Source organism: Pseudophryne corroboree, chromosome 4 (genome assembly GCF_028390025.1).
Source record: "Pseudophryne corroboree isolate aPseCor3 chromosome 4, aPseCor3.hap2, whole genome shotgun sequence".
NCBI classification, from domain to species: domain Eukaryota; kingdom Metazoa; phylum Chordata; class Amphibia; order Anura; family Myobatrachidae; genus Pseudophryne; species Pseudophryne corroboree.
Genome location: NC_086447.1, coordinates 815,418,520 through 815,443,163, shown reverse-complemented (window position 1 = coordinate 815,443,163; position 24,644 = coordinate 815,418,520). Strand labels below are relative to the sequence as shown.

The 24,644-nt window shown below is 45.4% G+C and overlaps 1 protein-coding gene and 1 long non-coding RNA gene across 12 annotated transcripts in view; one reads left to right on the top strand and one right to left on the bottom strand.

Moving 5' to 3' along the window:
- WDPCP (WD repeat containing planar cell polarity effector) overlaps positions 1-24,644 on the bottom strand; it is an 804,278-nt gene that overhangs the window by 66,805 nt on the left and 712,829 nt on the right. For 10 of the 11 annotated variants that reach the window (XM_063918461.1, XM_063918450.1, XM_063918455.1 and 7 more), the window contains one exon: positions 1,217-1,296. The exons of the other annotated variant lie outside the window; for it this stretch is intronic. In XM_063918461.1, coding sequence (XP_063774531.1) covers positions 1,217-1,296 — 80 coding nt within the window. The remainder of the gene's footprint in view (positions 1-1,216; positions 1,297-24,644) is intronic. 11 annotated transcript variants of the gene reach the window in all.
- Positions 1-24,644, top strand: part of LOC134910437 (uncharacterized) — a 279,069-nt gene that overhangs the window by 232,945 nt on the left and 21,480 nt on the right. The window lies entirely within an intron of this gene.

Sequence of the window (24,644 nt, the reverse complement as noted above, 5' to 3'; positions counted from 1 at the left end):
ACTAGCGGAGGACCTGCCGGGTTACGCTTGCGAACATTCTCACGTATGTACATTCTCTGTAGCCATTATTCTGTTTAGATTTATCTTGTTAGCCTGTAGTGTATGATTTGTACTGTTTACCTTTTGGAATTAATCCACGGCGGCCTTAGAACCCTGTGGTTTCAACTACAAATCAGTGTTGTGTCTTCACTTTCCTGCAAGGGTCTTAGAGTGCATTTATCTGTATAAGGTGTATAGGCATTGAAAAGGTGTACGCACTGCGGGTACTTTATACCGTCAGCGCTACTTAAGGTTTAAGGTATAACATCGTTGCAGTACTTTGCTGCTAAGGGTTTAAAGTATAATCATATCATTGCATTGAATCATTAACAAGGTTTAAAGGTTATCAATTGTGTGTGCGCACGCTGTGTGTACTCTGTACACTCAGCGCGACGTGTGTACGCCAAGTACGTACCACGTGCGGGACTCTGTACGCAAATAGCGTACAAAGTGCGTAGCACGTGTATACAGTCTAGCGGCCATAGCGGCTCCACGGTAATAGTGTATCTAGAGGTATAGCTTTTCGGTCTAAGATAATATCGACATTATCACCAGCTTTAGCAATACTCGCTATACTAGAGAAGAGAAAGCTTATAAAAAACATTATAAATATTACAGAGCAAAAATAAGATTCTCAAACACGTACACTTCAATTGTAGATATAACATGAGAAAATATACAAATTTCTGCAGTGAAATTCAGTTATAACATAACTAATCCTTTTAGGCATGTATACAATCTGAAGAATCTATTCACTGAATGAAAAGAAATCTTAGTTTTGCTTTAACATAATATTCAAGTACAGCGCTAGATTCCTTTCTCTGAGCATTTTAAGACTCTTGCCGTAGATCTGACATACATTTGTTCAGGCTTGTGAAATAAGAAAAAAAAAATGACTGACAAAATACATCATCGCGTTTCATTTCAAGGCTCCCCATGCACAAATACGAGTAACTTTAATTTACGCATACTGTGCTGTGCAGGCTGTTATAAATGTGCCTCTGTAATAGCGAGATATATCTCTTAAGGCATGGTTCATGTCAGATAAAGCATACATTGTGTGTCGCTTACATAAGATACATCCACCACATTCATTGCTCTCTGCAGGCCTCCCTAGCTCCCTCTGGTAATAAATTACATCACTCAAAGCATTTAACATCCATTTTCTGATTCATACCCTGATTCCAAGGTAGCGCTTTATTCAGAGTTTCAGCATAGACTTCAATTCCAATCTCGTTCTCTATGTGAACTAATTGTCTGTGAAAATAAAAAAGACAAAAAAAAAAAAACACTCAGCAAAGAGGGCAATCATTGGAAATAAGTCATTTAATTTGTTTACAGCATTGGGTGATGTATATTATGCAGTCTTTCAGTGCTGTCAAGCTGCACAGCTTTTGTCTGTGTCTGACTATATTCAATTTGCTGACTCAACTGTGGCCATGAAGGCTCCAAATAGGCCCACGTCTAGCATCAGACAGGGTGGTTGCACAGTGGACATAGGTCTCATTGTGTCGCCATAATCAAATGGTACAATTTCACAAGCAGTCAGTAACTCTCCAGCAGTGATCATGTGCAGAGAATTCTTCTAGTTCTACTGGCAGATAAAAGTTATTTGTGATGTGTACAAAAATGTCTTACTATTTTTTTTCTGTGCTTTACAGCCATGCATTTATACCATTAGGTAGGTTATATCTCAGAATATGACAAACAATTCTCCGCCATTATAGCTAAAAATTATGCAGAACATTTTCTTCATGACAGATCATCAGATAACTTCATTATGATATAGTCTTGTTTAGCACTTTCTCATATTTGTATATTATAGGTCTAGCACGTGGTGGTTCTCTGTGTTTTATCCTCTCACCTGACAGGGCCTACCCCAGCAACCCCTTCTCTTTTCTTTCCATCCCTTTCTACTCCTCATTTGCATTTTGTTTCTTAAGGGGGTGTACACACGGAGCGATATTCTAAGCAATCTGACTAGATTGCTTAGAATTTCAGCATTATCGCTCCGTGTGTACCCCCTACAGCGATAGCGATGCGCAGCCCCGCGCATCGCTATCGCTGCTGCTAGATTGGCCTGCATGCAGGCCAATCTAGCGAGTCGCTCACTTCACCCGCTGGGTGAAGTGAGGCCCCCCCCCGTCTCCCCCCGCACGCTCAGCACACATCGCGCTGTGCTGAGCGGCGGGAGAGATTTGTGCTGAGTGGTTCGCTCAGCACACATCTCTCCCCCATCGGCCCGTCTATATGGGCCTTTATTCTAGGTCTGTTTTTTATAATGTATGTTGCAATTACAATACAAATTTTGCTGTTATAAAAAATTTTTTTTAAAAAGAAAAAAACTCTGTGAAGGGGTGAAACTCATTACTTTCACCCCTTCACGACAGGGTAAATCATACCTTCAAGACCACAACTGACATTATGATTCTGCTAGTAGTTCAGTAAATTGAAAATATTTTTGTAAACTGTTTTGAGAACCCTAGGAAATTTCATATAAGACTTTCTTCTGGTAGCATAGTTGAAATGATATACCGTATATACTCGAGTATAAGTCGACCCGAATATAAGCCGAGGCACTTAATTTTACAACAAAAACCTGGGAAAACTTATTGACTCGAGTATAAGCCTAGGGTGGGAAATGCAGCTCTAGTCGTACACAGCCCTCATAGTGCTAGATATGCCCTCATACTGCCAGATATGCCCCCACAGTGCCAGATATGCCCTCATGCTGCCAGATATGCCCCACAGTGCCAGATATGCCCTCATGCTGCCAGATATGCCCCACAATGCCAGATGTGCCAGATATGCCCTCATGCTGCCAGATATGCCCCACAGTGCCAGATGTGCCAGATATGCCGCACAGTGCCAGATATGCCCTCATGCTGCCAGATATGCCCCACAATGCCAGATGTGCCAGATATGCCCCACAGTGCCCGATATGCCCTCATGCTTCCAGCTATGCCCCACAGTGCCAGATATGCCCTCATGCTGCTAGATATGCCCCACAGTGCCAGATGTGCCAGATATGCCATCATACTGCCAGATATGCCCCACAGTGCCAGATGTGCCAGATATGCCCCACAGTGCCAGATATGCCCCCATACTGCCAGATATGCCCCACAGTGCCAGATATGCCCCACAGTGCCAGATATGCCCTCATGCTGCCAGATATGCCCCACAGTGCCAGATGTGCCAGATATGCCCCACAGTGCCAGTTACATAGGCGTGCGCAGACACTGACAGGCGGGTGCCGCTCCGGACTTCCCCCCCTCCACGGCATTATAGTGTTCTCTCACCTCCCCTGTCCTGGATATAGACTGCTTACCTGGGCCGCCCGGTAAGCAGTCTATTTCCAGGATAGGGGAGGTGAGAGAACACTATAATGCCGTAGAGGGGGGGGGGGGGGGGGGGGGGAGTCCGGAGCGGCACCTGCCTGTCAGTGTCTGCGCACGCCTATGGCCAGTTACTTACCCTCCGTCGCTCCCGCGCTGTCTTCTGAAGGAGGGACACGGAGGGCACAGCGCACGGCTCTCCTGTGTCCCTCCTGCGTCTCCGGCGGCAGCGGCGTGTGCGTGTTACTGGAAGTGCCGGTTCGTGCCGCCGGAGACGCAGGAGGGACACAGGAGAGCCGCGCGCTGTGCCCTCCGTGTCCCTCCTAAATACTGACTCGAGTATAAGCCGAAGTGGCTTTTTCAGCACAAAAAAAAGTGCTGAAAAAGTCGGCTTATACTCGAGTATATATGGTATTTAATATTAAGTACGTTTCAAAAAAATAGGCAAAAATTTAATTGTTCTTCCGATAATTATTTTCCCAATTAGAGCAAACAAAGCTTTACACCAAAGACACCATAATGAAGAAAAGGTAGATTTTGATTTTTTATTTTACGTTTATTATAAATGTAGATAATTTCTATTTATTCATAATGCTGTCTGTCTCAGGTTTTCCATACTGTCAGTATTAATAGATTCAGTATAACCTGGGTCTAACAGACTAGGTTTACCCATTAAACTCTACATAGCAATCACTTTAATCTGTGATATATGGTCATTGGCAGCTAGGTTATTGGTATTGGACTACAGACTACAATGAATGGCTGCCATACTGCTTATAAACAGTGGCTCAGGATAAACCCACTCCCTGTCCCTGTATATTAAATAGCGGCACTAACAAACCACTGAATTCACAACTAAAGAGCACTGAGGAAAGAAGTAAAATTAAAGCAATGTATTTGATAAATACTGCAAAAAGATGCGGTAAAGCTAATAAAGTCAGATGAAGGTGGCAACCCTCTTTTACCTTTAGCATGATCCATTCTAAGCATATCTCTGTGATCCAACATCACCAAGCACGTTTAGGGAAATTACATTAAGTTTAGGGTGCACTGAGGCAAGTGAGCTTTAAATAAAACAAATTATTGAGGATCTAGGTAGACTAGAGGAATGGTCAAGAGTGTGGCAATTACAGTTTAATGTCCCCCAAAAATGCAAAAACATGCACTTGAGTCTCAAAAATCCAAAGGCTAATATAGTACTAATGGAACTATACTGGAAACTACTGAGGAGGAATCACTATTTCAGGTGACGTTAAGGCAGGTAAGTAATGTAACAAAGCAACGAGGAAAGCAAGTCAGATGCTTGGTTGCATTGGGAGTGGAATAAGCAGCAGAAAGAAAGAAGTAATAATGCCACTGTATAGGTCATTGGTAAGGCCTAATCCAGAATACGGTGTTCAGTTCCAGAGGCCATATTTTCAGAAAGATATCAATACATTAGAGAGCGTACAAAGAAGGGCAACTATAACGGTGCATGACCTACATCACAAAACTTACCCAGAAAGACTAAACGATCTTAACATGCATAGTTTGGAGCAGAGAAGGGAAAGAGGGGACATGATAGAAACTTTCAAAAATATCAAGGGTTATCACGGTACAGGAGTGAGACATTTTTCAAAGGAAGAGTATTAGAATAAGAGGACATGCACTGAAATTGGAGGGAAGTAAGTTCAGGGAAAACTTGAGGGAAAAAATAAGAATTTACTTACCGATAATTCTATTTCTCGGAGTCCGTAGTGGATGCTGGGGTTCCTGAAAGGACCATGGGGAATAGCGGCTCCGCAGGAGACAGGGCACAAAAGTAAAGCTTTCCGATCAGGTGGTGTGCACTGGCTCCTCCCCCTATGACCCTCCTCCAAGCCAGTTAGGTACTGTGCCCGGACGAGCGTACACAATAAGGGAGGAATTTTGAATCCCGGGTAAGACTCATACCAGCCACACCAATCACACCGTACAACTTGTGATCTAAACCCAGTTAACAGTATGATAACAGCGGAGCCTCTGAAAAGATGGCTCACAACAATAATAACCCGATTTTTGTAACTATGTACAAGTATTGCAGATAATCCGCACTTGGGATGGGCGCCCAGCATCCACTACGGACTCCGAGAAATAGAATTATCGGTAAGTAAATTCTTATTTTCTCTATCGTCCTAGTGGATGCTGGGGTTCCTGAAAGGACCATGGGGATTATACCAAAGCTCCCAAACGGGCGGGAGAGTGCGGATGACTCTGCAGCACCGAATGAGAGAACTCCAGGTCCTCCTTAGCCAGGGTATCAAATTTGTAGAATTTAGCAAACGTGTTTGCCCCTGACCAAGTAGCTGCTCGGCAAAGTTGTAAAGCCGAGACCCCTCGGGCAGCCGCCCAAGATGAGCCCACCTTCCTTGTGGAATGGGCATTTACATATTTTGGCTGTGGCAGGCCTGCCACAGAATGTGCAAGCTGAATTGTATTACACATCCAACTAGCAATAGTCTGCTTAGAAGCAAGAGCACCCAGTTTGTTGGGTGCATACAGGATAACAGCAAGTCAGTTTTCCTGACTCCAGCCGTCCTGGAACATATTTTCAGGGCCCTGACAACATCTAGCAACTTGGAGTCCTCCAAGTCCCTAGTAGGTGCAAGGCACCACAATAAGCTGGTTCAGGTGAAACACTGACACCACCTTAGGGAGAGAACTGGGGACGAGTCCGCAGCTCTGCCCTGTCCGAATGGACAAACAGATATGGGCTTTTTTGAGAAAAAACCACCAATTTGACACTCGCCTGGTCCAGGCCAGGGCCAAGAGCATGGTCACTTTTCATGTGAGATGCTTCAAATCCACAGATTTGACTGGTTTTAAACCAATGTGATTTGAGGAATCCCAGAACTACGTTGAGATCCCACAGTGCCACTGGAGGCACAAAAGGGGGTTGTATATGCAATACTCCCTTGACAAACTTCTGGACTTCAGGAACTGAAGCCAATTTTTTCTGGAAGAAAATCGACAGGGCCGAAATTTGAACCTTAATGGACCCCAATTTGAGGCCCATAGACACTCCTGTTTGCAGGAAATGCAGGAAACGACCGAGTTGAAATTTCTTTGTGGGGCCTTCCTGGCCTCACACCACGCAACATATTTTCGCCACATGTGGTGATAATGTTGTGCGGTCACCTCCTTTCTGGCTTTGACCAGGGTAGGAATGACCTCTTCCGGAATGCCTTTTTCCCTTAGGATCCGGCTTTCCACCGCCATGCCGACAAACGCAGCTGCGGTAAGTCTTGGAACAGACATGGTACTTGCTGAAGCAAGTCCCTTCTTAGCGGCAGAGGCCATAAGACCTCTGTAAGCATCTCTTGAAGTTCCGGGTACCAAGTCCTTCTTGGCCAATCCGGAGCCATGAGTATAGTTCTTACTCCTCTCCGTCTTATAATTCTCAGCACCTTAGGTATGAGAAGCAGAGGAGGGAACACATACACCGACTGGTACACCCACGGTGTTACCAGAACGTCCACAGCTATTGCCTGAGGGTCTCTTGACCTGGCGCAATACCTGTCCCGTTTTTTGTTCAGACGGGACGCCATCATGTCCACCTTTGGTATTTCCCAACGGTTTACAATCATGTGGAAAAAACTTCCCGATGAAGTTTCCACTCTCCCGGGTGGAGGTCGTGCCTGCTGAGGAAGTCTGCTTCCCAGTTTCCATTCCCGGGATGAAACACTGCTGACAGTGCTATCACATGATTTTCCGCCCAGCGAAAAGTCCTTGCAGTTTTTGCCATTGCCCTCCTGCTTCTTGTGTCGCCCTGTCTGTTTACGTGGGCGACTGCCGTGATGTTTTTCCCACTGGATCAATACCGGCTGACCTTGAAGCAGAGGTCTTGCTAAGCTTAGAGCATTATAAATTTACCCTTAGCTCCAGTATATTTATGTGGAGAAAAGTCTCCAGACTTGATCACACTCCCTGGAAATTTTTTCCTTGTGTGACTGCTCCCCAGCCTCTCGGGCTGGGCTCCGTGGTCACCAGCATCCAATCCTGAATGCCGAATCTGCGGCCCTCTAGAAGATGAGCACTCTATAACCACCACAGGAGAGACACCCTTGTCCTTGGATATAGGGTTATCCGCTGATGCATCTGAAGATGCGATCCGGACCATTTGTCCAGCAGATCCCACTGAAAAGTTCTTGCGTGAAATCTGCCGAATGGAATTGCTTCGTAGGAAGCCACCATTTTTACCAGGACCCTTGTGCAATGATGCACTGTTTTTAGGAGGTTCCTGACTAGCTCGGATAACTCCCTGGCTTTCTCTTCCGGGAGAAACACCTTTTTCTGGACTGTGTCCAGAATCATCCCTAGGCACAGCAGACGTGTCGTCGGGATCAGCTGCGATTTTGGAATATTTAGAATCCACCCGTGCTGTTGTAGCAGTATCCGAGATAGTGCTACTCCGACCTCCAACTGTTCCCTGGACTATGCCCTTATCAGGAGATCGTCCAAGTAAGGGATAATTAAGACGCCTTTTCTTCGAAGAAGAATCATCATTTCGGCCATTACCTTGGTAAAGACCCGGGGTGCCGTGGACAATCCAAACGGCAGCGTCTGAAACTGATAGTGACAGTTCTGCACCACGAACCTGAGGTACCCTTAGTGAGAAGGGCAAATTTGGGACATAGAGGTAAGCATCCCTGATGTCCCGGGACACTATATAGTCCCCTTCTTCCTGGTTCGTTATCACTGCTCTGAGTGACTCCATCTTGATTTGAACCTTTGTAAGTGTTCAAAAAATTTTTTAGAATAAGTCTCACCTAGCCTTCTGGCTTCAGTACCACAATATAGTGTGGAATAATACCCCTTTTCTTGTAGTAGGAGGGGTAATTTAATTATCACCTGCTGGGAATACAGCTTGTGAATTTTTTCCCTTACTGCCCCCTTGTCGGAGGGAGACCTTGGTAAAGCAGACTTCAGGAGCCTGCGAAGGGGAAACGTCTCGACATTCCAATCTGTACCCCTGGGATACTACTTGTAGGATCCAGGGGTCCTGTACGGTCTCAGCGCCATGCTGAGAACTTGTCAGAAGCGGTGGAACGCTTCTGTTCCTGGGAATGGGCTGCCTGCTGCAGTCTTCTTCCCTTTCCTCTATCCCTGGGCAGATATGATCTTATAGGGACGAAAGGACTGAGGCTGAAAAGACGGTGTCTTTTTCTGCAGAGATGTGACTTAGGGTAAAAACGGCGGATTTTCCAGCAGTTGCCGTGGCCACCAGGTCCGATGGACCGACCCCAAATAACTCCTCTTCCTTTATACGGCAATACACCTTTGTGCCGTTTGGAATCTGCATCACCTGACCACTGTCGTGTCCATAACATCTTCTGGCAGATATGGACATCGCATTTACTCTTGATGCCAGAGTGCAAATATCCCTCTGTGCATCTCGCATATATAGAAATGCATCCTTTAAATGCTCTATAGTCAATAAAATACTGTCCCTGTCAAGGGTATCAATATTTTTAGTCAGGGAATCCGACCAAGCCACCCCAGCTCTGCACATCCAGGCTGAGGCGATCGCTGGTCGCAGTATAACACCAGTATGTGTGTATATACTTTTTATGATATTTTCCAGCCTCCTGTCAGCTGGTCCTTGAGGACGGCCCTATCTATAGACGGTACCGCCACTTGTTTTGATAAGCGTGTGAGCGCCTTATCCACCCTAAGGGGTGTTTCCCAACGCGCCCTAACTTCTGGCGGGAAAGGGTATACCGCCCATAATTTTCTATCGGGGGGAACCCACGCATCATCACACACTTTATTTAATTTATCTGATTCAGGAAAAACTACGGTAGTTTTTTCACATCCCACATAATACCCTCTTTTGTGGTACTTGTAGTATCAGAAATATGTAACACCTCCTTCATTGCCTTTAACGTGTGGCCCTAATAAGGAATACGTTTGTTTATTCACCGTCGACACTGGATTCAGTGTCCCTGTCTGTGTCTGTGTCGACCGACTAAAGTAAACGGGCGTTTTAAAACCCCTGACGGTGTTTTTGAGACGTCTGGACCGGTACTAATTGTTTGTCGGCCGTCTCATGTCGTCAACCGACCTTGCAGCGTGTTGACATTATCACGTAATTCCCTAAATAAGCCATCCATTCCGGTGTCGACTCCCTAGAGAGTGACATCACCATTACAGGCAATTGCTCCGCCCTCCTCACCAACATCGTCCTCATACATGTCGACACACACGTACCGACACACAGCACACACACAGGGAATGCTCTGATAGAGGACAGGACCCACTAGCCCTTTGGAGAGACAGAGGGAGAGTTTACCAGCACACACCAAAAACGCTATAATTATATAGGGACAACCTTATATAAGTGTTTTCCCTTATAGCATCTTTTTTTATATATTTCTAACGCCAAATTAGTGCCCCCCCTCTCTGTTTTAACCCTGTTTCTGTAGTGCAGTGCAGGGGAGAGCCTGGGAGCCTTCCCTCCAGCCTTTCTGTGAGGGAAAATGGCGCTGTGTGCTGAGGAGATAGGCCCCTGCCCCTTTTTCGGCGGCCTCGTCTCCCGCTCTTAACGGATTCTGGCAGGGGTTAAATATCTCCATATAGCCTCCGGAGGCTATATGTGAGGTATTTTTAGCCAAAATAGGTATTCATTTGCCTCCCAGGGCGCCCCCCTCCCAGCGCCCTGCACCCTCAGTGACTGCCGTGTGAAGTGTGCTGAGAGGAAAATGGCGCACAGCTGCAGTGCTGTGCGCTACCTTTAGAAGACTGAGGAGTCTTCTGCCGCCGATTCTGGACCTCTTCTTACTTCAGCATCTGCAAGGGGGCCGGCGGCAAGGCTCCGTTGACCATCCAGGCTGTACCTGTGATCGTCCCTCTGGAGCTGATGTCCAGTAGCCAAGAAGCCAATCCATCCTGCACGCAGGTGAGTTCACTTCTTCTCCCCTAAGTCCCTCGTTGCAGTGATCCTGTTGCCAGCAGGACTCACTGTAAAATAAAAAACCTAAGCTAAACTTTTCTAAGCAGCTCTTTAGGAGAGCCACCTAGATTGCACCCTTCTCGGCCGGGCACAAAAATCTAACTGGCTTGGAGGAGGGTCATAGGGGGAGGAGCCAGTGCACACCACCTGATCGGAAAGCTTTACTTTTGTGCCCTGTCTCCTGCGGAGCCGCTATTCCCCATGGTCCTTTCAGGAACCCCAGCATCCACTAGGACGATAGAGAAATTACTTCACGGAAAGGGTAGTGGACAAGTAAGTGGCAAAGCCTCCCAGCAGACTGGCAGAGGCTAAGACAGTAGAGCAATTTAAACATGCATGGGATAGACATAAGGATATCCTTAAAAAGAAATAAGCATCAAAAAGGGTTTGAGTTAAACATATGGTTAAAACTGGGGCAGACAAGATGGGCTAAATGGTTCTTATCTGCCGTCAAATTCTATGTTTCTGTGTAAGTGACTTGTTGGGAAGTCTGAAAGGACATGTGGGAACTTTTTTGCAAGTGGCATGTTTGGGCATTTTATAGAAAAAGAAAGATTTAAGAGGAATATGAGGGCATTTTAGAGCATGTGGGAGTAACACCTGAAAGGTGTGAATGACATTTGGGAGCAATTTGGGATATGGGGCTACTTTGTTAAGGGTAACGTGTGGCCCTTCAGAAAGTTAGAGGGCACATTACGTCATTTTGCATCAGGTTGTCCATCTTTCTACACATTGGCCCTCATTCCGAGTTGATCGCTAGCTGCTTTCGGATGCAGCGCGGCGATTAGGTTAAAAAGCGGCAGTTCTGCACATGCGTATGGGGCGCAGTGCGCACGCGCGACGTACTTTCACAAAAGGCGATGCAGTTTCACACAAGGACTAGCGACGCTTTTCAGTCGCACTGTTGGCCGCTGAGTGATTGACAGGAATGGGGCATTTCTGGGAGGTAACTGACCGTTTTCCGGGAGTGTGCTGAAAAACGCAGGCGTGCCTGGGGAAATGGGGGGAGTGGCTGGCCCAACGCAGGGCGTGTTTGTGATGTCAAAACAGGAACTAAATAGTCTGAAGTGATCGTAAGGTAGGAGTAAGTCTGCAGCTACTCAGAAACTGCTTGATAAAATTTAGACGCCGTTCTGCGATCCTTTCAGTCGCACTTCTGCTAAGCTAAGATACACTCCCAGAGGGCAGCGGCTTAGCGTTTGCACTGCTGCTAAAAGCAGCTAGCGTGCGATCAACTCGGAATGAGGGCCATTATACCTTCATCTCCTTTGAGCTAAAAACATGAAACATAAAACAAATATTTGCAGAGTATCCATCTTTCTCCCTGACATCTTGGGACAGGGTTGTTATTCTTACTTACAGTAAAATTGTATTGATTTTTAATGCTTTATGTCCAAGTGTGGTAAATTCATCAAAGAATGAACATGGGCCAGACTGCAAGGGTTGTCCAATAGTAGACAACCTTTAGGTCTGTCCATGCTTCCCAGGCAACCCAGTTTGGTAAATATTTTCCATGGACCTCAAATACTCGCCACAAGTGAGGAGATCCTATTTCTCAACCAGATACTTTAAGATTTCGTGACGCAATCAGATTCGTATGTAGGCATGATTCAGCATCAGCCACAGAAGTGCGGAATCGCTACTTGCTGATTTCCGCAGTTCTGCGCAAGGTCTTAAACTGCAATCGCACGCAATCGCAGTGTAAGAGCTGGCTGGGGGGTGGTGATGGGGCATTGACTCCGCGTTACAGTGATGCGCTTGCATGTTAGTGGGGGGGGGGGGGGGGGGGGGCCTGGCATGTGGTGTGGCCTTTCCCTGTGCTGGAAGGCCCCCCGCATGCTAGCAAAAAGAGTTGTAGTTTTGCTACTCTAGTAACAATGACAGCTCATGCTGATTCGGGCTCGTAGTACTCATGAATGCTCATTGTTTGTTTTCTGATGTAAAATATATTGGCCTATTCTGTGGGATCTAGTGCTCTTTGTCTGGAATGTGCCATACAAAAAATAGCACTATATCTTCATATCCAAAGAAGGCATTTGGGAAAAACTGCTGCTTCTAGGAAATATTTCTGGCATAATCAGTGACAAGGGTACCGAAAAATTTCCAATACCGGTGACAGAGCTACCAGCTCCTCAGACTTTTCTGGTTGGTTAATATTGACCAGCCAATCAGAGGAGCCATGCATTAATAGTGCCACTGCTGTTTGCTTGGGACACTAAAGGATTCTTTTTTTAATTTTGCTGAACAGCATTGTTTAATTTTATACTGTTTCCATGACAGGTAACAACAAAACCTTAAAAGTATAAGATCGCTATACCACCTCATTACTAGTAGATTCTGAGGTTCAGTAAACACCTGTGTAGCGTGATATTTGTCAAAAAATAAAAAATCCCGTTATTACAGTTTAACAAACCAATGACCTAAATACAAAACCAAACTAGTGCGTTTCCTTTTAATAAATGGTAAATGGATACCCTAAAGTACACATTGTGGCTACAGTACGGGAATTCTGCTCCATCATGAGCATTAACTTGTCAGAGAGCATAAGACACGCTCATTGCTGTAATCAGAATATGCACACTAGCTTGGCCAAGTGACATATGTGGAGGAAATCTGAATTCTGCCAAAGAGCAGTAACTCATTATTTTGCATGCTCCCAAAGGTTAATGTGTGCTGAGTGCAGGGATGTGAAGATAAAGGCATGGGTCTATGTTTATGCAGAGGAATTAATTGACGAATCTGGATAACAAAATAGCATGAAAACATGGCAGACGGAATCCATACTGAGCTACACAGCTCAATGATGACTGGATATTTGCAATGAATTTAATCCTCTACTCAGACCAGCCCACTATTGAGTTTGCTTGCATTCTAACCTTCACTTGATAATCTTTTATATTGTCAGTATGAATAAAAACACTGACAAATCACACATAAATGCAAGCTATAATAACCACATGAACATCATCACATACTGTGACTTGCTCTCCACCAATAATGAAGATGGTAGTCCCTGGAAACAAGGATTTATCTGTAAAACAGCTGTGTCTCTCCAGTCTGTGGTACGTACATTGCAAGATACAAGCGTGTAAACTAATAGTAAAAGGTGTAGCCCACAATCACCAACTGTGATAAAACGGCTGCAAAACATCCTAAAACCCATATAGTATATCTAGTACTTTACAAGGGCAAATTAATAACCAGTTATTCAGTTCCTCAGCACTGGTTTCCTACCACAATCCAAAAATATACTGGTAGGTTACTTGGCTCCCAACAAGAGTGAACACAAAAGTGTATGATGTATGTATGTATGTATGTATGTACGTACGTACGTACGTACGTACGTACGTACGTACGTACGTACGTACGTATGTACTGTATGTATGTATGTATGTATGTATGTATGTATCCCCACGTGATAGCGAATATAGGGGCATATTCAATTAGCCTCAGGGTTTAAGTTGCTGCTAATTGTCATCACTGCCCGATTCAATTAGCTGTGGGAACCTTTTGCGTTAACTACCATTACTAATTTTTCTCTGAGCTTCAGAAGCTGCAAGGAGAAATCTGAAATAAAATACAAATTCTGCATTTTAATGTGCGGGGGGAAAGCCACTGATTCTACACTATACATAGAACCAGAGCGTTAGTGCGTGTTAACCCAGTGTTTAGGCATTTTAATGGAATACCTTTTCCCTGCGCAACGCAATTGATTAGCTGCGGAGTAAACGTCACGGCTATTTGAATATGCCCCATAGATTGTAAACTCCGCGGAGAGTGATGTGATTTTCCAAAATATTCTCTTTAAAGCGTTGCAGAATATGTATGTGTTGGCTTACCATACTATCCCTTTAAATTGGGACACCCATGAATTACACAGGTTCTGTGGCTGGCTTCAAGGCTGCATTTCACCTGTTTTTAATCAGCCCTTATATGCCTATTTACGTGCCATATAAATAACTGGTAATAATAATATGTCCACCCCACTTAAGTATACTGGGGTCTGCGTTCAGCTTTAGAAGTGCGGTGGGGTGAGGCAGAACCTTTCCTTTCATACTAACGTTTAAACCAGAGTTTTGACTGTGTACAGTTATGAAAAATACAAAGAATATGTTTGATATATCTTCTTTGTATTATTCTAATCATTTTTATAGCCCAAACTCTGGAGTAAAAAGTCTACGGCAGGTGAGGCAGGGCCAAACTTTTCCGCACATCTCTGATCAAAACTCACCAAATTTCCAGGAGTTTATACTGATGCATCTGTGTATAATGCCCACATGAATACTTTGGCTCATATATTTCGTGTAAATAATTACAATGCAATTGAATAAATTACCATGACCCCAGGCTTTATTCTGGCCTGAACTAATGAGTAACAAACAAACAAACAAACAAACAAACAAACAAACAAACAAAAAAAGAGTAACATTAACGGACAAAAAAGTTTATAATATTTAGAATTTATAAATTTGCCTAGACTTTAGTAAACTATCTTTCATATTTAAATAAGCATCTGCAATCCAATAAGTGTATAGAACTGAAAATGATACGAAAATAATAGCCACAAAAGAAAATAAAAATTCACTTTGTTACTCTACTACATTAAGTTATTCTCATCTTAACAAAGACAACGCCTAAAATCTGAACATAAATATATTAAATATATAAATAATAATAATAATAATAATAATAATAATAATAATAATAAAAAATAATAATTTGTGTCCTATTACCAACCTACATATGATATGATATGTCCAAAATTCAGAACTTTGCTCCACAATTGAAATTACTTACTGTTCCTATAATCTAAAATTACAGATAAGAATTTCTAAAGGGGGGTACTCACGGAGCGATCGCTGCTTAAAATCTATGCAATCTCACTAGATTGCTTAGATTTTAAGCAGCAAGCACTCCGTGTGTACCCCTTACAGCGATAACGATGCGCAGCCCCGCGCATCGCTATCGCTGGTGCTAGATTGGCCTGCTAGATTGGCCCGCTGGGTGAAATGAGCAGCCCCCCCCGTCTCCCCCCGCAAGCTCAGCACACATCGCGCTGTGCTGAGCGGGGGGAGAGATGTCTGCTGAGCGAACCATCTCAGCACACATCTCTCTCCAAATCGGCCCATGAATACGGCCCTTTAGTTGTACTGTCCTGGTTCATTGTAATTTGCAATTAGGATTTTAATTAGCAACTTCCTCTGTAAATATCTGCCAAATCTTGTTTGTTCCCAAAACACAATGTTGGTCACATTGAGGGGGCGTTGTGGTGTCAAACTGCAAGTTTACAACCACAAGTCAATATTTGCATGCAACAAATGTTTTCAATAGAATTCAACTACTGTTCTTTAAATGCCAGTAGGTGCTGTGCCTTGGTTAGAACAATGCAACGTACTTCTACTGCAACTCTGTAATCACTGAGTAAAAGTACTAGAACAAATAATCATACAGTGACTACGGTTTTTCAGTGCGTGTACACCATTTCACCATTTATTTTTTCTTTAATCTATTATAACGATCAACTTTTGTTTTCTGAACTTCCACAGTGCTTTTGTCGTATATAGTATCCTGGTGTATCCTGTGTTGTCCCTATTACTGGATCTACACATAGGGAGCACTGTGCGCACAGCATACAATCCTCGCAGCTTGTCTATGCGAACTCACAGCTGAGTATTACCTGCTTTTGTTTTACCGTTACCACCTAGAAGTGGAGACACAATGACTCACATCAGGAAATTACAATGGCTTCTTGTCCTCCTGGATTCCATTCATTCTACAATACCACAGCATTGTTTTCTAATAATCTAGATGTTTAATATAAATGTCTGTATTTATTTTTTTCCTACCTATAATGTCCTGCCTACTATTGTGTTATTACACTTCAATTTTATTTCCTTTAGCTGATAGATTTGACAAGGAAACATCTCTATTAAAAATGCTATCCTAGAGGTGTGGCATAAGCCAAAAATAGCAGAGGTGTACGTGCTATACGTCAGCTTCCACTGTTAGCCTTATAAAAGGTGCTCGTCTGGGGACTCCGCCACCTCCTGTCGATCCAACATCAGCTACTGATGTCTTTCACCGGGTGGTCTTCCGGTTGCTGAATGTCGGGATCCCGGCGCACAGTATACCGGCGCCGGAATCCCGACACCCGGCATACCAACAGATATTCTCCCTCGTGGGGGTCAACGACCCCCCTTAAGGGAAAATAAATAGCGTGGCGCGCTACCGTGCCTGCAGCGTGGCTAGCGCAGGTATGCCGGCAGTCGGGCTCCCAGCACCGGTATGCTGGTCGCCGGGAGCCCGGCCGCCGGCATACCATACTACACCTCTTACACCACACACAGACCTGTATACATCATACTGAAACCTGAAAAGATTACAGCTGAATTTGCAAGCTATATTGTGTATAGAAGCCAAAGTCTCGATGTGAAGGGACGATCACCAAGTGAAAAGTCCCTGGTGAAAATTTACCAAAGGGCGATTTTGGACGATTTGCATTTCCTAATGAAAAATATGCAATTTTGTGAATTGCTAATTTACTAAGAATTAATTTGCTTGAACGTCGCATGTCAAATGCGACTTCGTACTCCAAATCACCATCGGTACAAACAACATTGGTATTATTGGAATTTGCAAATTTACTAAAAGTAGTGTTTGACAAATCACTCCACTTCACACCAAAATTGCACCTCAATGCACTAAATCAATGCACTGATTTTTTATACCTGTTCACATGGAACAACCATTTTTTGGTATAAGAAGAAGCATCAAAAGCGCCACCAAAGTCGCACAAAAATCGCAACAAAGTCGCACCTCAATGCACCACTACCAAAAAAAAAGCAACTTGTGAAATCCATTAATATTAGCACTAAATCAATCAGGATGCTAATAAAAGGCCATCCACTCATCTGCAACACTCACTTTCTGCTCTCAACCATAGCACATTCAGGTTATGGAGTAGCCTGGATGCAGGCAGTGATTACATGTGGCCAGCACCGGCTCACTGAAAGGGCCCATGAGCAAGAAACATAACAGAGGAACCAGCAGGTAGGGGTGCCGCAGAGCCTACATTAAGCCTAGGTTCTTCCTTGGGATGTTGGACCTCTTCCGTTCATGCTCTGTCCCGGAGCACCTAGGCCCCCATGTTGGCGGCCGCAAGTCCTGACTCTCTCTTCATCGTGCTGCTGCGGCTGGCATTCCACAAACCAAACATTGTCTGACAGACTGATTGGTAAGTACACATCGTCTGGTTACTTCCTCAATACCCACCTAGAAATGTGGTTATATTAACAATCACACAATTTAATTTTTTTTGCCTTACAGGGAACTCAGGGTATGGATGTTTATCCTGGCTTCTGACTCCATTGCCACTTCCTGATAGTCCTGCAGAGCACAAGTATAATGATGCACATAGGTTCACTCAATCTGTGATAGAACGTACATTTGTGCTATTAAAATCTATGTTCCATTATCTTGATAAACTGGGAGGGACCTTGGTGTATAGTATTGATAAGATCTAGGACTTTGTGCGCTGCTGCTGCACCAACTTCTTTACAGTAAGTAATTCACACTACTTTGCTATCTGAAAATGAACAAACTGTTTTTCCTAAAAATTATCAATCCTCAGCATTCGATGCAAAGCATGTAGTTCCACATGAAATGTTTACACAGTACTGAAAAAACCTTAACATTACCCACGTTATTTAGGGATAAAGGATATGGGATCAATTCAATTCTGACAATATAAATAGTGCTGGGAAGGAGGTACCGGAGCTTTTCAATTGACCGTGATGCTATGTCGGAGAATGCCGGTTCTCGCGCCGTAAACCGGGTGTTTAGTCACAAGAACGGGTATTCTCCAACTTTGTGCTTGCTGCAATGCTGTTTGTGCCACGCTAAAGGCAGGAGATAGCATTGCGGCAGTAGTTTAGTCAGATTTTCTGCTTGCACCTGGGGTGCGATTCTTAGTAAATTGCCGCCAAGCTACCTAGAGATCTTATATTAATGGTTCTCATTTATTTTTCAGCTGGGGAACCCCTGCATTATATGAACCACTAATATTTGAAAGTAATATATTTCTAATAAAAATAATTGCTATTAGAAAAAATGTTTAGGCACTGCTATATAGAAAAGCTATAAATGTGATATAAACATGATTTGAAAAAAAGGAGACAAATATGATTACATATTACTTAGGCGTCTAAATATTACCTGGATTCCCCACCCTGCCATTAAAGACAATTTTACAAGTAACCCTGATCATCACAGTATATAGTAGTGTTCACTCTAGGCTGTTTTAGCAGGGCGCCGCGCCCTGCCCGTTTTTTTAACAGGCAAAACCCACCCTGCCTTTTTGCGGCGACCTGCTAGAACAGCCGCCCGCTCCCTGCCCTCCCGGCGTGTATAGATGCCGTGCGCATGCGCGCGGCATCCATTCACGCATTGGGAGAGGGCTGGGGGAAGCCCAGCACCGACGGAGGTGCTGGGCACGCCCCCAACAGTGACGTCGCCGGCCACAGACGCTCTCTATAGTAGCGTCTGTGGGCCGCACCGCCCCCTAAAATGAAATTTGCGTGGCCGCGCCCCCATTTCGAGTGCGCGTGCGGCGAAGCCGCGCGCGCACACATGTGCCCCCGGACTCCGGCGCCCTGCCCGATTTCACTCCTAGAGTGAACACTATATAGGGTCCGCTTCAAACCTCATCGCTGCTGTGCGTTTTCACAGAGCGGGCGATTATCAAACTCCTGCGCATGTGTATGCACCACAATGCACTGGCACGTCGCCAAACAGCGACAGGATGGTGTGAAAATTTCGATCACACGGCCGTTCGCATGGTGATTGACAGGAAGCAGACTTTTGTGGGTGGTAAGTGACCGTTTTCTGGGAGTGTCAGGAAAAACGCAGGTGTTCCCAAGCGTTTTCAGGGAGGGTGTGAAACGTCAGCCCGGCCCCGATCAGCCTGATTTCTTTGCACTGGAGGAGTAAGTATTGAGCTACGCACACACTGCACAGAATGGGAGAAACATTCGATGGTGAGTGTGATGCGAACGGTTTTGCATCTGTCCGCTGACTAAGGGGATTTTTCGCACAGCGTACACATGCATTCGCACACCTGCACGGGGTGACTTTTCACTCCCCCTGGGTGGCAACTATCTGCTCGCAGAACAGTATAATTTGCAGCACAGCAATCAGGTCTGAATTAGGCCCATAGTCATTATGTGGGCATTCAGAATCTCAGCATGGTCTGAAAGTCAACATTTAGGGGTATATTTATTAAAGTGCAGGTTTTAAGAAGTGGAGATGTTGCCCACAGCAGCCAATCAGATTCTGCTTATACCCCTTAGGATATTGACATTCAGCTTCTACATTGACATAATGCCAACACTGCCAGAATGACAGCCAGAATGTCGACACATAATTATAGAGTTAGGCTTAGACTACAATTGGGGTTAGGGTTACTCTTTTATTTATAATCTTTGGAGATATACGGAGATACCTCAGCTGATGTGACCTCTACCCTCTCTTTGTCTTCCTCAGGTATTGACAATCTCTCACTGCTGCAACTTTTACATCCATCCATTACATGCTTTTTGAACTATGCTAGGTATTGACAATTGTATCTTTAATTAGTGATTTCTAGGCCAGACTATAGTCTGTTCTCACTGTGTATTAGTGGGGGTATAGTGGTTTGTTCACACCTTGAGGCAACCTTTTGTTGTGGGTGGAATTTTCAGAGGGTGGGTGTTGCTATCAATTAACCCTATATCCATGTCTGCATGGTTATTTAACTAGTATAGATCAAGGCTGCAAGCATCTTAGTTGCGAAGTATGTTAGTGCAAAGTATGATATAATCTTTGGAGATATACGGAGATGAATAGGAGAGAAACAGAAGGACAGCAGACTATCTCCCCCACCTCCACAAAAGAACTGCAAACAGACTACAGTGAGTTACCTATACCACTACCAGCAACGCCTGCAGCCTGCACAGAACTGAACTACCTATCTGATTAAGTAGCAGCCCTACTGCTTTCACACATTGCTCACACTCTCATTTACACAATCTACAACCACTGTGTATCCATCTCAGCCTTTCCGCTCCAAACATTATTTCTTAAAATTCTGTTTGCACTGTCTTTTGCTTACATTACACCCCACATTCTCCTTGTTCATTTTATATTACACCCACACCATTCTATTCCTCTGAACACTACTGTACCAAATTATGGCTCCTCGATCATGTCACATACCAATCCTCACTGCAAGGTCTCACCCCCCAAATTTAAAATCACCCACAAACACTCAGAACCCAGCCAACCTTATCCCTATCTCCCCTGTCCCCTCCCTTCCTTTCTCCTGTGCACTCTGGAATGCTAGATCAATCTGCAACAAGCTGCCAACTATCCACGACCTCTTCATCTCCCACTCTTTTCACCTTCTCGCCATCACTGAAACCTGGCTCTCCTCCTCTGACACCACCTCCCCTGCTGCCCTCTCCTACGGAGGCCTCTCCTTCACCCACACGGTCAGACTTGATGGTCGCCAGGGTGGAGGCGTGGGCATCCTTCTCTCACCTAACTGCACCTTTCGTGTCATCCCACCTGAGCCCTCCCTCACCTTCTCCACCTTCGAGGTCCACACTATCCGCCTCTTCTACCCCATTCACCTCCTTGTGGCAGTGATCTACCGCCCCCCTGGCCACTGTTCACCTTTCCTTGACAACTTTGCTGCCTGGCTTCCCCACTTTCTCTCCTACGACCTCCCCTCTGTCATCCTCGGTGACTTTAACATCCCTATTGACATCACTAATGCCGCTTCCACTAATCTTCTCGCCCTTTCCACCTCCTTTGGACTTTCTCAATGGACCTCCACCCCTACTCACAATCTCGGCCACTACCTCGACCTTGTCTTCACCCACCGATGTGATTTCTCTGATTTCTCAAACTCTTCCTTCCCTCTCTCTGACCACCATCTGCTTTCTTTCACCCTCTCATCCTCCTTCCTCCTCTCCACGCCCAGACCCACCACCACCAGACGCAATCTCGGGTCTCTCAACCCCACTTTCATGTCCTCCCTTGAAACTTTCCTATCTCCTCTTTCCACTATAACTTGTCCCAACCAGGCAGCCTCCTTCTATAACTCTTCCCTAACCGCTGCTCTCGACTCTGTGGCCCCCCTCTCCTCTGACCCCCTCCGCCGCTCCAAACCCCAACCCTGGCACACCAAACTAACACGTTTCTTACAAAAATGCTCACGCTCCGCTGAATGCTCCTGGAGGACTTCCTCTTTTTCAAGTTTATTCTCTCCTCCTACAGCTCTGCTCTTTCCCTTGCCAAGCAATCCTTTTTCCAAGCACTCATCCCTTCTCAGTCCTCCTGTCCACACCGTCTCTTTGAAACTTTCAACACTCTACTTCGCCCCCCTCCTCCTCCCCTCCCATCCTCCCTCACTGCCACTGACTTTGCCTCCTTCTTCATCTCCAAAATTGAGGACATCCAACACGACATCTCCCGCCGTCACCCCTCTGCTACCCCCATGCCCCCTTTATCCCTCCCCTCCATCTATCCCACCCTGTCCTCCTTCTGTCCCACTTCAGAAAAGGAAGTCCACTCCCTCATCTTATCCTCTCCCCCCTCCACCTGCCCCCTGGACCCCCTTCCCTCCCGTCTTCTCAGCTCCCTCTCCCCCACTGCCTGCTCCCACCTTGCTCACCTTTTTAACCTCTCCCTCTCCACCGGCATCTTCCCCTCACCATTCAAACATGCTCTGGTCTCTCCTATTCTCAAAAAACCCAACCTCGACCCCCTCATCACCCACTAACTACCGCCCCATCTCTCTTCTCCCTTTCGCCTCCAAATTACTTGAACGACTAGTCTACAGCCGTCTCACAAGCTACTTCTCTGACAACTCCATCCTCGATCCACTACAATCTGGCTTTCGCCCACTCCACTCAACTGAGACTGCCCTGGTGAAAGTCACCAATGACCTGCTTTCGGCCAAATCCAGGGGCTACTTCTCTCTGCTCATCCTTCTGGACCTCTCTGCTGCCTTTGACACCGTAGATCATCCTCTCCTCCTCCGCACACTCCAAAACGCTGGCCTCTCTAGCACTGTCCTTGACTGGTTTTCTTCTTACCTCACTAACCGCTCCTTCTCTGTGTCTGCCTCCAGCACCACCTCACACCCTTCCTGTTGGTGTCCCTCAGGGTTCTGTCCTTGGACCCCTTCTGTTCTCCCTGTATACCTCTTCCCTGGGTGCGCTCATTAACTCATTTGGCCTTCAATAGCACCTCTATGCTGATGACACACAACTCTACCTCTCATCTCCTGATCTGTCCCCCTCTGTACTCTCTCAGGTTTCCAGCTGCCTCTCCGCAATCTCCTCCTGGATGTCTGAACGCTCTTTAAAGCTCAACATGGACAAAACTGAACTCATCATCTTCCCCCCATCCAGAGCAACACCCCCGACCAATATCTCCATCATTGTTGACAACACCACCATCTCCCCCGTTCCCCAACTCCGCTGCTTGGGCGTCACTCTTGACTCCTCCCTCTCCTTTGCACCCCACATCCAAGCTCTGGCACAATCCTGTTGTTTCCAGCTACGCAACATTGCTCGTATCAGGCCATATCTGTCCCAGAGTGCAACTAAACTCATCATCCACTCACTGGTCATCTCACGACTTGACTACTGCAATGTCCTCCTCACTGGCCTCGCTTGCTCCCATCTTGCTCCCCTCCAATCTGTCCTGAACTCCGCAGCTAGGCTTATCTTCCTCTCCCGCCGCACCACATCTGCCACTCCCCTTCGACAAAATCTACACTGGCTCCCATTCCCCTACAGAATCCTCTTCAAACTCCTCACCCTCACATACAAGGCCATCTCTAATTCCACTGCTCCCTACATCTCCAACCTCCTTTCCCTTCATACTCCCTCCCGCCCCCTACGGTCGACTAATGACCATCGCCTCTCCACCACCCTGGTCACTGCTTCCCATGCATGAGTTCAGGATTTTGCCCATGCTGCACCCCTTCAGTGGAACGCACTCCCCCGCTCCATTAGACTCTCCCCGACCTTGCAAAGCTTCAAACGGGCACTAAAAACCCACCTATTCATCAAAGCATACCCTCCCGATGCATAACCCAGTGCTGAAGCCACGCCTCCACCCCCCTGCGTCATGCCGTGAACATCTCAGCTTTGCTTGCATACTGCCATCAGGCTACCTCCCACTTGCCTGCACCTCTTGTCATCTGTCTGTCGCCCCTCCCCACTAGATTGTTAGCTCTTCAGAGCAGGGCCCTCTTTCCTTTTGTTATCTAAGCCCTCGTCTCGACACATTTCACTCGCAGCTCTCCCCTACTCAACGACCATCTTTATCCTGCTAGTAAAGGCTCATCTCCATCTATGGCCACCAGCCTCTAGTAGTACGATGACCACTCCATCAATACTTACATCTTAGCTGTATTATGTCTTGAGAACGTGTGGTGCTCTGTTACCTGTACTCTATTTCTGTTATTTATTTACTGTAATGCTATGTTTTGTCTCCCTGTACTGTCCTTTGTACGGCGCTGCGAAACACATGTTGCGCCTTATAAATAAAATGTAATAATAATAATAATAATATTTACCATAAAATACCATTGTTGACATTCTGGCAATGTCGACACTATGTCAGCATTGACATTGTAAATGTCAACATACTGAACATTGTGGCATCCTGAAAGTGAACATTCAGACCATGTTGACATTATGTACGTCAACATAATATATCACAATCAACAGCACAGCAAGTACACCTGAAGGTACTTGAACACAAGGTTGAGTACCGTTGCTTTTTTAAAATAATGTGGAATAAACAAAATTGCATCACAAATGGGAACTTCCAGTTGTAAGTAATATCGTTACTGCATTAGCAGCTGGATCAGAGAGCCAGGGAGGCTTATTGCTACATACTCTAAGGAAACACCAACATCTGAGAAGGCACATGAACTGCAGCCCGGATTTCCTCCATACAGTTGCGGACTGCGCTAATAAAGCTACAAAATGTGCCACACTGCCTGACGGAGACCTCACATCTTGTATATTATTATTCCTAATATCAGCTGAAGATATACATCCCCACTGAAAAGGTCAAAGGCTAATAAAAGAAAATGGAAACGCAGTTATGGGCTGCTCCACCAGAATTAGGTCACAGTCTAAGGGGAGAATTCAATTAGATGTGGTAATTCCCTGCAGGTTTAATAGGTTGCTAGCCCCGTGCTTTAATGCCTGAGGTTATTCAATTAGAGCCCCCTTTTT